The following is a 17,212-nucleotide window of genomic DNA, read 5'->3' as shown; positions in this document are numbered from 1 at the left end:
AGGAAGTAGAGGAAACCCATACAATACATATATCCAAAGTATAGTTTGCAGTGAAATGAGTTAACGCACATTAGAGATCAATAAATTAACCTGTAAAAACAGATGGACTCTCTGTAGTGTTTCTTCTACAGCCCGTCATTCTCGTTCTTCAGTCTCCCCTTCATACGGTCCTGAGTGGCTGTTTTGTACCCTATTCATTACTGTAAGATGCTGAGGCTTACTACTGCTTGTTCTAACTTCTTTCTGTTACGCTCTAGTTTTTCACATTCTTTTTCAAAGCTTTCCTAGATAACAACTCCTGTTGAAGAACTTGGTTTTTTGCATACACATGTAGACATTTTGAAGATGGAGCTTCCAGTTTTTTCGTAAGGTCATCAACTTGCATGAATAAAATAAGACAGTTTGGAAATGGAGTGAAAAGACTAACTCCGAACGGTTACCAAAGTTATTTAAAGATGTTATTTTTAAGGAATCTCTGCACCCAGTGTGGGGCTTGAACTCACAACCTGAAGATCAAGACTAACTGAGCCAGCCAGGTACTCCCAGGTGGACACTGGCTGTGTTTTCCAAGAATGTAGGATGTGTGCCAAGAACAGGATTAACACCAGTGTTACACACCAGAACCACATCCAAAGAGGATCTAATTGTGAATTGAGAGATGGTGGGTTAGCAAGATTTCAAAACAGGAAAAATGAACAGCCCAGAGTTAATCTTTTCTTTCCTAGACGGTGAAAACTATGGGGGAGTCTATGCATTATAATGAGAGAATAAAATATAATGAAGTAAATAGTATACTCTGAGTCAACAGATCCTATGACCAAGATTTGATGGAAATGGAAGCGGGAGGCACTGAATGAAGGACAAAAAGTTTAAACAGAAGGGGCACCTGGGTGGCTCAGTCAGTTGACATTGAACTCTCAGGTCATGATCCCAGGATCGTGGGATCAAGACCCATCTCAGCTTCTACACTGAGTGTGGAGCCTGCCGAAAATTCTCCCTCCCTCTCTCTGTCTCTCCCTCTCCACACCTCTCCCCACTGTGCATGCTCAAAAATAAAAATAAAAATAAATAAGAATTTGAACAAGACTACAGAAACAGGATTCTATCTTTCTGAGCCTGACCTCACATCGAGTCATGGGGTCAGCAAGGCATAGGCTAGCAAAAGGGTCCTTTCAAGAAGCAAAAATCTCTAGAGAAGTGAAGTTGAATTCTACTACACTGAATTCTTATCATTACATAAGCGACTGGTAATTGACAAGATAACTCGGAAAGAGTGTTCATCAAATTTGATTGGGTACTGGCATAAGGACAGACATAGTGACTAATGTATTTCAATGGAGAATCTAAAAATAAACTCTCACATTATAGTGAACCAAATTTCTACAAGGGTGCCAGACAATTGAATGGAACAAGAATAGTCTTTCTAACAAATGACTGGGCAAATGGATATCCACATGCAAAGGAATAAATTTAGAAGCCTACCTCATAGCATATATACAAAATTAACTTAAAATCTAAGAGCTAAAATTATAAAACTCCTAGAAAAAAGGCATAGGTGTCTATGTTTGTGACTGGATTTGGCTATGGTTTCTTATATATGACAGCAAAAGACAAAACCACATGAAGTCTATTTCATCAAAATTAAAAACTTCTATGCTTCCAATATCACCATCAAGAAAGTGAAAAGGCAAGCTACTAAATATGAGAAAATATTTGAAAATCCCATGTCTGATAAGGGATTTGTATTTAGAATATTTAAATAACGCTTACAATAATGAAAAGACAATCCAGTATAAGAATGAGCAAAAGATTGATTGGTTCTTTGAAGAAGATATAGAAATGGATAACTCGCATAAAAATAGAGATGTTCAACGTCATTAGTTTAATAAAAATGCAAATCAAAAACCACAAGATGCCATTTCATACTCACTAGAATCGCCATAATTAACACAACAAATAATGACAAACATTGGCAAGAATCAGGGAAAATGAGAACCCTCAAAAACTGCTGATGAGAACGTTATGTTGCCGCCACTTTGGAAAACAGCCTGGCAGTTCCTCAAAAAGGTTAAACTTAAAAAATTTTTTTTTTTTTTTAGAAAGATGGAGCGCACAACTGGTGTAGAGGGACAGAGGGACAGAGGGACAGAGAGAATCCCAAGCAGGCTCCATGCTCAGAGCACAGTCCAATGCAAAGCTGGATCCCACGACTCTCTGATCATACCCTGAGCCAAAATCAAGAGTCAGCCACTCAACCGGCTTGGCCACCCAGGTGCCCCTATTTTCCAAAATGTCTTTATCCTGCTTCACTTCTCAGCAGCAGCTGATCACAAGGATCATCCCCTTCCTCTGCTCTTCTAACCCCATTTTCTTTCTAAAGGACAGCAACCCCTGACATTTCGCCCCTGACCCTGGCTATTCTTCGCTTCAAATGCACTCGAGGCTTCTAAACCAGATTCTCCAAGCTACATTTCCAGCTTTGACCCCTTTACTGAGGCCATCTGTATTTTTTGCTCTTCCTTCTAGTTCCTCATAGACAACATCCTCAAACACACACTCACAAATCATTACTTGATGTGGACTATCTTTGTAGACAGCTAATCTTGTACATTTTAGACTCTTTTTGGTGTTACTTTGAGTGGATTTTTCTTGTTTAATCGTAGGGGGCACCCTTCCCCTTAGAATGCTGACCAGCATACTCTGTCATGCTTTTTTTTTATAACATGAAAGTTTTTCACAATGGCTAAGTATCAATTATTTGCCTTTGTGTCCTTTTGAGGAATTTCTTATTCCATAGAGATCTGACCTTATGAAAGTCTTCTTCTGAAGTTCCTTTCAGTTACATACTTATGTTGTTAGGAAGGTTCAGTAGGCTAGAGCTACCTCTTTTTCCCAATCCAGATGCTTCCCCTCAAAATTGTGTTCATCAAATCTCTTAACTCAAATCCCCTTATCTGGCCTGGGGATTCATGAGGTAAGAACCGTCTAGAGAAGTCAAGGAGATGGACTGAGTGGGTGGGAAGCTATCTAAGTTTTTGTTTCACATGGGCAGACCCCCGAGTGACAAATAATTTCATGTCATAACCCTAATTCATTTCTATCAGCATCTACAGAAAATCCCTCATTATTTTTAAGAAGCTGAATCACTTTCAGATATTCTTCTAAAGTTTACTTTTTGAGACCTTCAAGGTTTCTTTAGGACACAGCAGCAGGACAACTCCTAGCACCCTCTTTCCCAGAAGACTTCTTATCAACATAGGGTCACATTACTTGCCTGAGAAGCACGCTAATGCAATGTAACTAACTTATAAGAAGGCTGGAAAAAAACAGTTCTCAATGTTTCTTTGGCAACAAAAAGGATCAGTCAACAGAATGCTCTAGTTCCCCTGGAATGGGTAGAACTGTCTCATGAAATCTGCATGTATATAGCTTCTGTTACTGAAAGAAACTACCTGGTCAGTGTGTCTACTTCATTGCTCCCACTGAGGATATACAACATAGTCTTCTCCTCTGAAATCAGCAGTAGCCTCTCCCACAAAGGACGGTGAGAGTGGCAGGACATTACTGTTCTGCTTGGGAAACAGTTACACGGTTTCACTAGGGATCAATTAATTAGAATCCTGAATTGTACAGTATTCGTTTGTGAGACTGAATTGTTAAATCTCTGAAAGGCTGATTAACTCAAGGGAATGGAAAAAAAATTAGTTTCTGAACTTGCAATGGTAGGAGCACTACGTTACTCGGTAAGGCCCTGACTGAGCAGCCATTTCTACCTTTTCGCTGGCATTTCTTTTCCTTTACGAAATCTGACAAGAGAAAAGTCCATTCTTTGAGAAAAACCTTTTGCATAACAACCTAGGTGTCATTCATGATGACATTTATTGCATATTTGTAACTACAAATTACAACAAATCACCATTAAAATCACACATTCTCAAAATCCTTACTGAAGGGTTTAGGTTACAAGAGAAAGTCAGAATTCAAAGATCAAATCATTACTCATCCTTTGGGGGATTATTAAACATCCTGAAAAACAGTAGCAGGGAACCAGACATCTGTATGCCAACGTTCACAGCAGCAGTAGTAACAATAGCCAAGAGGTGCAACAACCCAAATGTTCACTGACTGGCTAGACAAAATGCGTATATAAATTATTGCTTTTCTTAGACGATCACGATCTTTTTTTATTAAAACCTTACTACATAAATAAATACAGGAAAGTAGAGGAAAAGGAAACAAAGTAAAATAAAGGACTCCTTTCTTCTGCACAGACTAGTGTCACGAGAATAAGGCCAAAGGGAGTTACAAGTCAGAGAAAGTTCATGGAGAATGAGACTGTGAGCTGGGTCTGAAGAATGCAGCTTTAGGCAAGTGGAACAGAAACTAAGAAGACAGGAAGGACAGTGTGAGTAAATGCTGAGTGAGGGTGACATCAACCCAATTAACTCAGAGGATAAAATCCGACGGCAGGAAAATAAAAACAGACGTCCACACAATAACTAAATGAATGTTCATAAGCAGCATTACAAATAGCCAAAAGCAGGCAACAACACAAAGGTCCATCAACTGAGGAATGAACAAGGGCCTTAGCCCACAGTGGAGTACTGTTTGATCATAAAAAGAAATGAAGCACTGACAGAACCTATAACCCCTGAAAACATGAAGTGAAGCTAGCCAGAAGGACCATTGTGTGACTCCAATTATATGAAATATTCAGAAGAGGCCCCACCCCTCAGACAGAAAGTAGTGGACTGGTGGTTGCCTGAGGCTGTGGGTGACAGTGTGGGTTTCCTTTCAGGGTGATGAAAACATTCTACACGGTGGCAGTGATGGTTGTACGACACACTCAAGAGACCCTGAACTGTCACATGTCACATGGGTGCATTTTATGGTATGTGTGTAGTACACCTCAATACAACGTTAAAAAATCCAATGGTAGGACATAGATACCTTTAACACTCTCTTTCAGGTGTATGTACTAAACAGGATCTGAATATTTCCGTGCTTTTGCAACATGTCTCAAAGAAAAGAACATGAAGGAAATGCCTACGTTCAAGTGGTTTGTAAAGTGATTTTCTGTACAAGTCATCCTGAAATCAATACAGATTCTTCATCAAAGTGGAGATGAGAAATAAGACAATTTTCTGAAAACTTTCATTAAACATTATCTTCTGATTTTATCTGGCTTGCCTCATCATGGTAATAGAGATGTCATTAAAAAACATTGTTTAGTGGGGGGAAAAAGTCTCTTGGGGCACCTGGGTGGCTAGGTCAGTTAAGCGTCCAATTCTCGATTTCAGCTCAGGTCATGATCTCATGGTTCATGAGACTGAGCCCCACACTGGGCTCTGCACTGACAGCACGGAGGCTGCTTAGGATTCTCTCTCTCTTCTCTCTGACCCTCCCCTGTTAACATGCACACACACACACACACACACACACACACATCCTCTGTCAAAATACAGAAATAAACTTGAAGCCTGGGTGGCTTCGTCAGTTAAGCCACCAACTCTTGATTTCGGCTCAGGTCATGAATCTCACAGTTCATGAATTTGGGCCCTGCATAGGGCTCCATGCTGGCAGCGCAGAGTCTGCTTGGGATTCCCTCTCTCTGCCCCTCCCCAACTCCTGTTCTCTCTCTGTCTCTCAAAATAAACTTAAAAGATGCTTATTGTAGCACTAGAAGGCTATTATCGATTAACAATTTATAACTTAATAGCTTAAAATTGCATAGGGGATACAGTATCTTTACTCAAATTAAGGCACCTCTCAGGTCTAATTTTTATTTGCTGCATACAAGTTATGCTTTTATGTCGATTTATAGTCTGTTTTCTTTTGCTTTTTTTATTTTGCTAGATTCAAAATTCAGCCATCATCAAATACTACCTGACTTTTCTTTCTGGAAATCTGAAAAATACTTATCTTTCTGCATACTTACTTCTCTTTCTGCTTTCTGATGTTCATACTGATACATTCGTTCCCTTAAATGCTTACATTCATCAATTAACTCTTTATTTCTTTGACCTTGTTTTTCACTTTCACCTTGTAGTTTTGTAATGATATCTTGATAGTGGTTTAGGATCATAATTACCACCTCTTCCTTCTCTTTGGCTTTGTTGCAATAGGCATCCTGTAATTGCTGTCGAAGCAACATATTTACACTCTCAAGTTGAGATATCCTCTCCTTTAAGGATTCTTGGTTTCCAATATACTTATCCACTTTACTTTGCTCATTCTGTAACATGTGTTCAAGTTCCTTCTTCTGACACTCTCTTTGACTTAGGTCTCTTTGGACACGTTCTAAAACTAAAGTCTTTTCTCTGAGAGCATCTTTGGTGTGCTGTAACTCAATTTCTAGGGTACTGAATTTGAGTTCAACCTGAGCAAGTTGCTGAGAAAGAATTTCATTTTTATCTTTCAGACTAGACAGTTCAGATTTCACTTTGACCTGGGAACAATATTTCTCATTCCTTGCCTTCTGGACATCAAGTTCTACGTCTCTTCTTGATGTCCGACTCTGGTCGTGATCGGGTACAGGGGTAGTCAGTCTAGCACAGGAGGATTCAAGGTCTTCTTCCAGTCTCTCTTTTCCTTTCTTTTCCTTTCCCTGGTTCGGAATTTTCATGGTATCGGTCTCCCATGTTCCTGTGGCAAATTCATCCTGCAACATTTTGTTGGTATGTAACAGATCTTGTTTTTCTTCCTGACTACCGAGAACCTAATTAAAACAATGGAGATTTTCAGATCGCACTTAATAAAATCACATTATCATGATTTTCTCTGAAATTCAGGTATAACCTATATTTATATCATGAAAATGCTGCAGGGGGTACCAAGGTGGCTCAGTCGGTTAAGTGTCTGACTCGATTTTCACTAGGGCATGATCTCAGATCCTGTGGGTTCAAGCCCCATGTCAGGCTCTGTGCTGACCATACAGAGCCTGCTTGGGATTCTCTCTTTCCCTCTCTCTGCCCCTCCCCTGCCTGCACTCCCTCTCTCTCTCTCTCTCTCAAAAGTAAATAAATAAACAGGAAGAAAGGAAGAAGGGAGGAAAGGAAGAAAGGAAGGAAGAAAGGAAGAAAGAAAAACAAAGGAAAGAGAGACAGATTGCAGTATGTGAATATCCAAATGGAAAAAAACCTTAAAGTTTATTACAAATTTCAAACTTTATAATAGCATCAATTACCAAAAGTTCAAAATGTTAATTGAAGATAATGAATACATGAAAGTAACAAAGAATTCTTAGGTAAAAAATTTAAGAATCTCAGATTTCTTAAACTGGTAATGCCTTTCTCTGCTTTACACCAAATCACAAGGCCTGCCAATAAAAGATTCATAAATCTGAGTACATTTAAAAATGGAGTTCACAGTCTGATAGCTAACACAGCTACCCCTCAGTCAAATCCTTAGCTCTGCATAGTCTTGGACAGATTAAATTTCCTAAAATTCTTTCTTCCTGGCTATATTTCATAGATATCTGCTTTTCAAACATTTCTATAGTCAGCTATAAGAATTACATCTATTGATAATTGACACATCTAGGCATGGTACTAGAAACACTTCTATACGCATCAGGGAACTCATTTGGTTATCACAATACTAGAATGGAGAGATGATAAATGTGAGCTGCGGGACTTTCCCCAGGCCGTCTCACCCCACAACGAATGCTCGTGGACCACCCACTGCTACTTCTCTAGTATAAACACATCAATACAAAAGAAGCCTTATATAAAACGCCAATAGTAAGTAAGGTGAAATTTATACATCTCTTAGAAAATCATGAGATTATTTACTGCTGCAATAACTTTTATTTCCCTTCATGTTTGTCGTAACCAGACGGCCGTAACCGGACCTCAGTGTCGCGTTACTTTACTGAGCCCCGCGTCGAGGCACCAATTGTTGTAACCCGATGGCCGGGGCCGCTCGTCCGGCGATCATCGGCGGTACCTGCTTCGTCCGCCCCCACCGACTGGCAGGGTGGAGAGGAGAATCGTTGCGGGTCCTTCTCCTGAGGGAGGGAGAGAAAAAGGGGGCAGGAGAGGGAGACGCAAAGAGTAAAGACAGAACTCACGGTTCTCCGATCAGGTGAAAGAGCACGTTTATTCAAAGAACTGTTCTTTATATAGTCTTCAGGACGGGAAGACAAGGCAAGCTGACCTAGGCAGGCTACAGAGTCAAATGCATATCAAAGAAGCGCCCCGACTTTGCCTCAGCAATCTTGGGGGATGAAGAACTAACACTGAATACGGTTTTGATCTTTTGTGTGCCTTGGCCACTCACGTCTGGCTCAGCAAGACAGTCGCCAAAGTTATTTTGACCAGGAAATGGCAATCTCCAGCCTCCAGATGCAAATCTTGTTTACTGGCTCACTCAACGGAGTGATAATCCTTGCCTGAGGCAGACAGAAAACTTGGCGGGCCCCTACACATGTTAAAGGGAAACCTATCAGAGAGGTTACAGACCTATCTAATAATGAAACTTGGCAGGCCAGGAAGGAATGGCAGGAAATCTTCAATGTGATGAACAGAAAAAATATGCAACCAAGAATCCTTTATCCAGTGAGTCTGTCATTCAAAATAGGAGAGATAAAGGTGTTCCCAAATACACAAAAATGGAGAGAATTCATCACCACCAAACCAGCGCTACAAGAAATCCTAAGAGGGACCCTATGAGGGAAATGTTGAAAGAATACAATGTCCCAGAGACACCACTACAAACATGAAATCTAAGGAGAACACAATGAATCTAAACCCACATTTTTCAATAGGAACACTGAATGTAAATGGACTGAATGCTCCAACCAAACGACACAGGGTAGCAGAATGGATCAAATAACAAAATCCATCTGTTGGCTCTCTACAAGAGACTCATTTTAGACCTGAAGACACCTTCAGATTGAAAAGAAAGGGACAGAAAACAATCTCTATCATGTGACTGGAAGCCAATAGAAAGCTGGAGTAGCCATACTAGTATCAGACAAACTGGACTTTAAAGTCAAGGCAGTAACAAGAGATGAAGAAGGACATTATAGAATAATTACAGGGTCTCTCCATCAGGAAGAGCTAACAATTATAAACATCTATGTGCCAAATTCGGGAGCACGCAAATACATAAAACAATGGATCACAGACAGAAACAATCTTATTGATAAGAATGTGCTAATTGCAGGGGACTTGAGTACTCCACTGACAGCAATGGACAGATCAACCAGAAAGAAAATCACTAAAGAAGCAATGGACCTGAATGACACATTGGAACAGATGGAATTGATACATATATTTAGAAGTCTGCATCCTGAAGCTAGGAAATTCACCTTCTTCTCAAGTGCACATGGCACATTCTCCAAGATAGATCACATACTGCGGCATAAAGCAGCCCTCCATAAATATAAACGATTTGAGATCATACCATGCACACATTAGATCACAAGTTATGAAACTTGAAATTAATCACAGGAGAGAGTCTGGAAAACTTCCAAAAATGTGGAGATTAAAAACCACCCTACAAAAGAATGACTGGGCTAATCAGGCAATTAGAGAAGAAATTTAAAAATATATGGAAACAAATGAAAATGAAAATGCAACAATCCAAACTCTCTACAATGCAGCAAAGGCAGCCCTAAGAGGAGAGTATATTGCAATCTAGGACTATGTCAACAAACTAGAAAAAGTGCAAATTCAAAATCTAACACAGCACCTACTGGAACTAGAAGGGGAGCAGCAAGAGCACCCCAAACCCAGAAGATGAAAAGAAATAATAAAGATCAGGGCAGAAATAAACAATACAGAATCCAAAATAAAACAACAACAACAACAACAACAACAAGAAAAAACAACAACAACAGTTGAGCTGATCAATGAAACCAACAGTTGGTTTTTTGAAAAAAAAAAATCATAAACGTCTAGCCAGGCTCCTTAGAAAGAAAAGAGAGATCACCCAAATAGATAAAATCATGAAGGAAAATGGATCTATTACAACAGATCCCTTAGAAATTCAAGCAATCATTAGGAGATTACTATGAAAAACTATATGCCAACAAACTGGACAACCTAGAAGACATGGACAAATTCCTAAACATACAGGCACTAGCAAAATTCAAACGAGAAGGATAGAAAGCATGAATAGACCGATAACCAGTGAAGAAACCGAATCAGTTATCAAAAATCTCCCCACGAATAAGAGCCCAGGGCCAGATGGCTTCCCAGAGGAGTTCTACCAGACATTTTAAGCAGAGCTAATACCCAGTCTTCTCAAACTAATCCAAAAAAGAGAAATAGAAGGCAAACTTCCAAACTCATTCTACAAAGCCAGCATCACCTTGATACCAAACCAGACAGAGACCCAGCCAAAAAAGAGAATTACACACCAATATCCTTAGTGAATACAGATGCAAAAATACTTAACAAGATACTAGCAAATTGAATTCAACAGCATATAGATAAAATTATCCGTCATGATCAAGTGGGATTCATTCCTGGGTTACAGGGCTGGTTCAATATTCGCAAATCCATCAATGTGATACATCACATGAACAAAAGAAACAATAAAAAACATATGATCCTGTCGATAGATGCAGAAAAAGCATTTGACAAAATACAGCACTCTTTCTTAATAAAAACCTTTGAGAAAGTCGGAATAGAAGGAACTTACTTATACATCATGTTGAAACTAGTAATAGATATAAAATAGGGCAAATAAACTGAATAAAACCACTATGAATACATTATCATGATGTATATATTATAGCATACTATTGTTTTCAAAAGCTTCTTGTAATGAAATAGGATACCTCTTGAGGCAAACCATTACTTTTCTCAAAAGTAGGAGATTCGATACTTATAATATCATCTCTGAACTCGCGACACTGTCCTCCTGTCCATTGGTGGAAGTGTTAAACTAAGCTCTTAATATATCAAGACAGTGAAATAACTGTTCCAAAGCAAAACATACGTTGTTAGGAGTAACAACGCTTTTCAGATGACGGAAAGCTCAATTTCTATGGAAAATAATAAAAGCCTCTCATTTGGATGAGGACATTATGAATGTCACTATATGTAGCAACAAATGCATTTCATAAGAATATTATTTTATCCAATAATAAAGCAAGCAAAAATGCCACCATCCCTCATGCCCATCCCCCAAATGTACGTGCTTTTAAGATCCTCTAGACTTTCCATGAATGTATAGGTTTGGTTTTATATATATATATACACACACACACACACACACACACACATACATGGAGAACATAGTAGTAATAATTTAAAAAATAAAATCTATACAAATACATACACAGATGTATTTCCAAATAACTAAAGAAAATACCTCAAAATTCACTTTCTTACTAGCCATGTCTATCTCCATTTGTTTGCAAAGGCGGTTATTTAGAATTCCACCTTGTAATTCTCTGGCATTCTGTTCTCGAGAAAGTTGCCAGCGAGTGTCATTTTGCTCTTCTAGAACTAGACACATATTTCATTACGATTTTGGTCTCATACCATTAACAAAAAGTCAAAAGCTGAAGAAGAGAACTTGAAAACAGTGTTTAAAGGAACATGATCTCTTGATTTATTTTAGACCTAAATAATATACATCGAATCAAAGGATACTATAAAATAGATGTATAATTTACCATATAATATTGATGGAAATACACAACTTTTATCAAAACTAATTTACCGTATTCAACTGAGTTTTTACAATCGATTGCATGTGTAGACTTCTAACTGGCATTTCCGGTCGTAGTTTCGTTTCAACTTCTTTAGTATGTTGCTCTTGTGTTCTTTGCAAATTCTCCATATTTTTCTCAAAGAACTTCTCAGCAAGGCTTCTTTCTCCTTCTTGTGTGAAAGCAAATCTGCAATGAAATGTATTTCTTTTAACATTTGTTTTGTTAGAAATTAAAAGCTCAGGTTACAAGCCGGGTCCACATTTGTTGGCTTATTATCGCAATGAGATTTCTGTGCTCTCCGATTTGTTTCCTTTCCAGGGCTCATGTTTTCAATTTCTCACATCAGCCTCTTTCAAAGATACATACAGTTGAAAAGAAGCCACGAGAAAGCAGTACGCAACTTAGTTTTAGTCAGAAATGACTGGTAGACATTGTAGGGAAGGAATTTTGAAATTATTCAGGAAGGTCAGAGTTGAAGATTACCCTTTTCCCCACAGGTATCAATATTCCTCCATAGGACAGACAGTTTCTAATTACCATGAGAAGTTGCTATTTATCAACACATTTATAGATTCACTAGAAATGAAATTTCAACTTCACAAGACATGACAGGTCCCTCCAACAACGATTTGCACTGGAAGACAGGATCTGCAGATGTGGTTTCCATAGCACACACATGCGGATGACTGTCATCCAAGACTGGGCCAGTTGGTCTCATATCTGTTGCCTTAGACTTTTTGTTTCTTCTTCCACAATACTTGCAACTTACCTTGCTGATTATTATCCATTTAACGAATCATTTAGAAATCCCTTTTAGAACATAGGATCCATATGAATTAAATAAACAATAAAGCATAATATGTGTTTTCAGCATAAGCTTTTGAATTAATTTTATCTACGTATGACAGAGATGTTGAAAGAATTTATCATTATTCACTTTCCATATTACCTCTTTTTAGTGTTTATTCATTTTTGAGAGCTAAAGAGTGAGCAAACAAAGGAGGGGCAGAGAGAGAGGGAGACAGAAAATCTGAACTGGGCTTCACACTGACAGCAGAGAGCCCGATGCGGAGCTCAAACTCACTAACCCTGAGCTCAAAGCCTGAGCCAACGTTGGACGCTGGACTGACTGAGCCACCCACCCAGGTACCCCCATTTTACTTTGTTTCTTAATTGAGAGAGAGAGATAACACAAGTGGGCAAGGGTGGAGAGAGAGAAAGAGAGAGAGAGAATACCATGAAGGGCAGAGAGAGACAGAGAGGCAGAGAGAGAGAGAGAGAGAGAGAGAGAGAGAGAATAGCACAAGGGGCAGAGAGAGAGAAAGAGAAAAGCAAGGCTCACCCTAAGTGGGGCTAGTGCTCCCCTGAAGGAGGGCTCGAGTCCCCCCAACGCAGGGCTCAAACTCATGAGATCATGACCTGAACCAAAGTCGGATGCTTAACCCACTAGTTGAGCTAACCAGGCACCTCACTTTACTTTTTCATCCCTGCATATGTTAAGAAAAATAAATTTTTGAGAACTTTTTTGTCTTGAGAAAAATAACCATTTTATATTCTGTTGGTAGGCATATAAATGAATATACACTTTCCTGAGAACAATTTCAAAGTATGGATCAAAGGTCTTCCTTAAAAATTGTTATACGTTAAGCAAATCATACTGTAGTGAAGAATTTATTTCAAGTAGGTATCCAGAAACGTAAAAACAGATTTATATAAAAGACATTCCTTACAGCACTAACTAAAATACAGAAAAATGAAAAACCAGCAAAATTCAATCTGTTAGGTAATGAGGCTTCCATAGGGTGGACTTTGATATGGCCATTAAGATTACGAGTTGGAATGTACATTAAATTATTAGAGGTATTCAATGTCATAAACTTGCTGTATTATTTCCATGAATCTCACACTTCACAAGGCAAAAAAAGTTTCCCTTCCTGTAAAATCCCAGAAGGGAAGTTAGTACTTACAAAACTTCCCCTACACATCGGGAGTGGAAAAGTAAACAGTTCAAATATGTCTTTAAAACCAAGACGCTATACCTGAACAAGCAGAGGTCACGTTCCAATTTCATGTTTTGACACTCTAACTGCGAGTTCACTTCTTTTGCTTCGGCTAGCTCCTTTTCTAATGCATTGCCTTCTTTTTTCATTTTCTTAACTTTTTTCTTAAGATGTTCACAGTGACTTTTTTCAATATCAATTAAGTCTTCATACACAAGAGATGCAATCTCCATTTTCAATAAGGAAAGAGCATCTGCATCAGAGAAGAAACAAAAACAGAAATAAAATAGAGGCGTACTTTGTCATTCCACAGGACTGTGCATTTTCAATTCACTCATTCACACATTGAATAAGTATGTCCCTTCAATGTAAGACATGACACTAAGCTCTACATAAAACTAAGAAGACCCCTGGCTACTGTTTCGCTTAATGTCTAGTGAAGGAGAAAGACAACTAAAACGATTATTATCAGTTCAGATAGTTCCTACTAGAAAATAGAGTTCTATGATCATAACTTGAAACTGATTGCACCAAGGAAGATTTCCCCAAGGAGAGATAACCATGCTGAGGAATGAAGGATAAGCAATAAGCAATTAAACAAAGGAGGAAGGAGATCACTCTAGATAGTCTAGAGCACATGCCAAAGTTCCACTGTAAACTGCTTCTGGCCAGGAGGGAGTGACACGTCCTGATTTTATCTTCCTACCCCCGCAGCAAGCAAAAGCAAAACAGATAAAATACTCTTTCAAAGGATTTTCAAGACATAGGACTTCAGGCAATGAAGGACAATGGTCCCTGAAAACAAAACAAGTTAGCCTAACACATGCCCAAGCTCCCTGCCTTGAGAGAATTGTCAGGCCAAGACACAGGAGGAAAAAATTTAGACGCCACCAGACTCCTCGAATTGAGGGGATGAAACTGAGAGTCGGGTGAATTCAACGCACATAGAGATGGCAGGTCAGACATACAGGAGAGGAGAAAGCAGAACCCAGAAAGAGCCCTGGCGATCTGTAGAGGGCTCCCCTTGGATATGCAGCAGAATAACCACCAATGCATTCATGTAAGGAAGTTACTTGTGACCATGAGAAAAAAGACACCTGAAAAGAGGAGAGGAAACACCGCCTGGTACTCACACAGCAGGAGGGGTAGTATCTATTCCCATTTGCTAGGATGGGAAAACTCATAAGGTGCCTTAGGCTGACCACTCCTCTGGATTCATCGAATAATTCGTGAGAGCAAGCCTGACGGATCAAACTGTAGGTAACTTAAGGATGTCTCCAAACAAAGCCTGAAGAGACAAGTTGAGGCATAGAAGCTATTTCTTAAATTCCAAATAGGACTTACAGAGATAACTATGCTAGACATGAAAAATACCAAGGAGAGAAATAAACAAATATTAGACATCACAAATTAAAACACTAAAGTTTAACATTGGAAAACTGTGAGAAAACCTCAATTGGGAAATACACAATTGCCCAAAGAGGCAGGGGAAAGGGACAGGAAAAAAATATTTAGAAAAAACAGCCAAAAGTTTTCTAAAATTCATGAAAACTATAATACCACAGATTCAGGAAAGATCTGTCTACGAAAGTAGAAATGGAAGTAAACTATTATAATTTTCTTAAACTGTATATGGTGTGAGTATAACATTATTGGAAGGTAGACTGTGATGCTTAAGTCATATACCATAAACCCTAAGCCAAGCATTAAAATAACAAATCTAAAAAGTTAGAGCTAGTAAGCCTAAATAAATGAATAAGTAAATAAATGAATCAATCATAAGAAATCACTAGATGAAAACACAGCAGAAACAGAAGAGAAAGGGAACAAAGAGCAGATAGGACAAATGGGAATCAAACAGCACGAGGACAGATTGAATCAGCTATATCAATAATCACATTAAAAGAAAATGGTCCGAAAGCCTCAATTAAAAGGCACACTGTCAGAATGGATAGAAAAAGGAAGACCCAACTGTATGCCACTCAGTAAACAATGCACTTTAAAAGTAAGGACAAAAATTGGTTAGAAAGATAGAAATTTGATACACCACACTAACACCTGACAAAAGAAGGCTGCGCTGGAGTGGCTATATTAATACCAGACCAAATAGTTTTCAAAGCAAAACACAGCAATAAATAATAGATCAGTTTTAATAAAAAAGAGGTCAGTGAATAACAATCCTAAATCTATTAATAGCTACAAAATACAAGAAGCAAAAATTGATACAACTGAAGAGAGACATAGGCAAATTCACAATGACAGTCGGATATCTCAATAGACAGAACATCAGCAAGGACACTGTAGGCCTGACCACCACCGTTCTTCGCAAATATCCATGGAACCTTAACCCTACAAGACTATATTTGGGGTCATAAAATAAATCTTAATAAAAGGAATAAGTCCAAAGACTGAAGTCATAAAACTGTTCCCTGACCACACAGCAATCAAATTAGAAATCAAGAATAAAAATATCTCTGGAAAATACACATATTTGAGAGCTAAATAACACATCTCAATAATTTCTGGGTCAAAAAGGTAGTGAGGAAAGAACTTAGAAAGAATTCTGAACTCAATGACAATGAATACATTTTAGAGTCTGTAGAATCCTACTTTAGTAGCACTCACATGAACACTGATATAACTCAATGTACATGTTAAAAAGGAAGAAAGTTCTCAAATCAATGACGTTCGGTTTTAGAAACTAGAAAAAGAAAAACAAATAAAACCCAAGCCAAACATATAAAGAAAAACAGTCCTTCCAGCCCTGGCATGGTCATGTGAGAATATGATGTCTGGAGCTGTTCACGAGCTGACCAGGAGAGGAGAAATAAAAATACAACCAACGCCAAGACTGAATGGGACACAACTGGAATCCTGATGACATCACCGACCCAGCCAAACAATTCCAGTTCCTACTGTGTCAGTCACTGTTGTAAGTCACCTATTATTTTCCATTAAAAGCATTCTACCTGATAAGTTTCCCAAGGCCTACAGCATAAAATCTACTCCTTTCTACAGCACTGAAAACGCTTCATAAGCTTGTCTTAGCTATGTATGCACCTCATACCCAACCATTCCCATGGCACACTTTTTGTACCAGCAAAACGGAACTGCTCACGAATCCTGCAAAGTGACTTGTACACCTTAGCCTTTGCACTGCTGTTTACTCCACCCAACATGGAATCGTGATAGATGTACCTCCTGCCAAACATCATCATTCTGCCTCTTTAGCTGGCAAAATTACTCCTCACTCTGCATACTTACCTTAGATTCTACCCAGTCTTGGAAAACTCACCATGAAATTAAGGTAACTGGAGCATACGCTGATTAGAAAATAACCGTGATAATTATAAGCTCTACAAGACTCTGGCACATAGAAGCACTAACTAGAGTAAATCATAAAAATGACAGTGGCATTGCTGGGGATTTACCCAAGAGAGACAGAACTGCTGATGCATAGGAGCACATGTACCCCAATGTTCATAGCAGCAATGTCAACAATAGCCAAAACATGGAAGGAGCCTAAATGTCCATCACCTGA

At 38.7% G+C, this 17,212-nt stretch overlaps 1 protein-coding gene across 1 annotated transcript in view; it reads right to left on the bottom strand.

Annotated features, from left to right (window-relative positions):
* LOC115305261 (ankyrin repeat domain-containing protein 26-like) overlaps positions 1–17,212 on the bottom strand; it is a 31,143-nt gene that overhangs the window by 11,657 nt on the left and 2,274 nt on the right. The window contains exons 2-4 of the mRNA XM_029955523.1: positions 13,711–13,924; positions 11,680–11,857; positions 5,919–6,718 (exon numbers count right to left, since the gene is read on the bottom strand). Of these exons, the coding sequence (XP_029811383.1) occupies positions 5,919–6,718; positions 11,680–11,857; positions 13,711–13,904 (1,172 nt within the window). The 5' untranslated portion in view covers positions 13,905–13,924. The remainder of the gene's footprint in view (positions 1–5,918; positions 6,719–11,679; positions 11,858–13,710; positions 13,925–17,212) is intronic.

This window comes from Suricata suricatta, chromosome 10, assembly GCF_006229205.1.
Source record: "Suricata suricatta isolate VVHF042 chromosome 10, meerkat_22Aug2017_6uvM2_HiC, whole genome shotgun sequence".
Classification (NCBI taxonomy): Eukaryota; Metazoa; Chordata; class Mammalia; order Carnivora; family Herpestidae; genus Suricata; species Suricata suricatta.
This window is presented reverse-complemented; position numbering and strand designations above follow the sequence as displayed.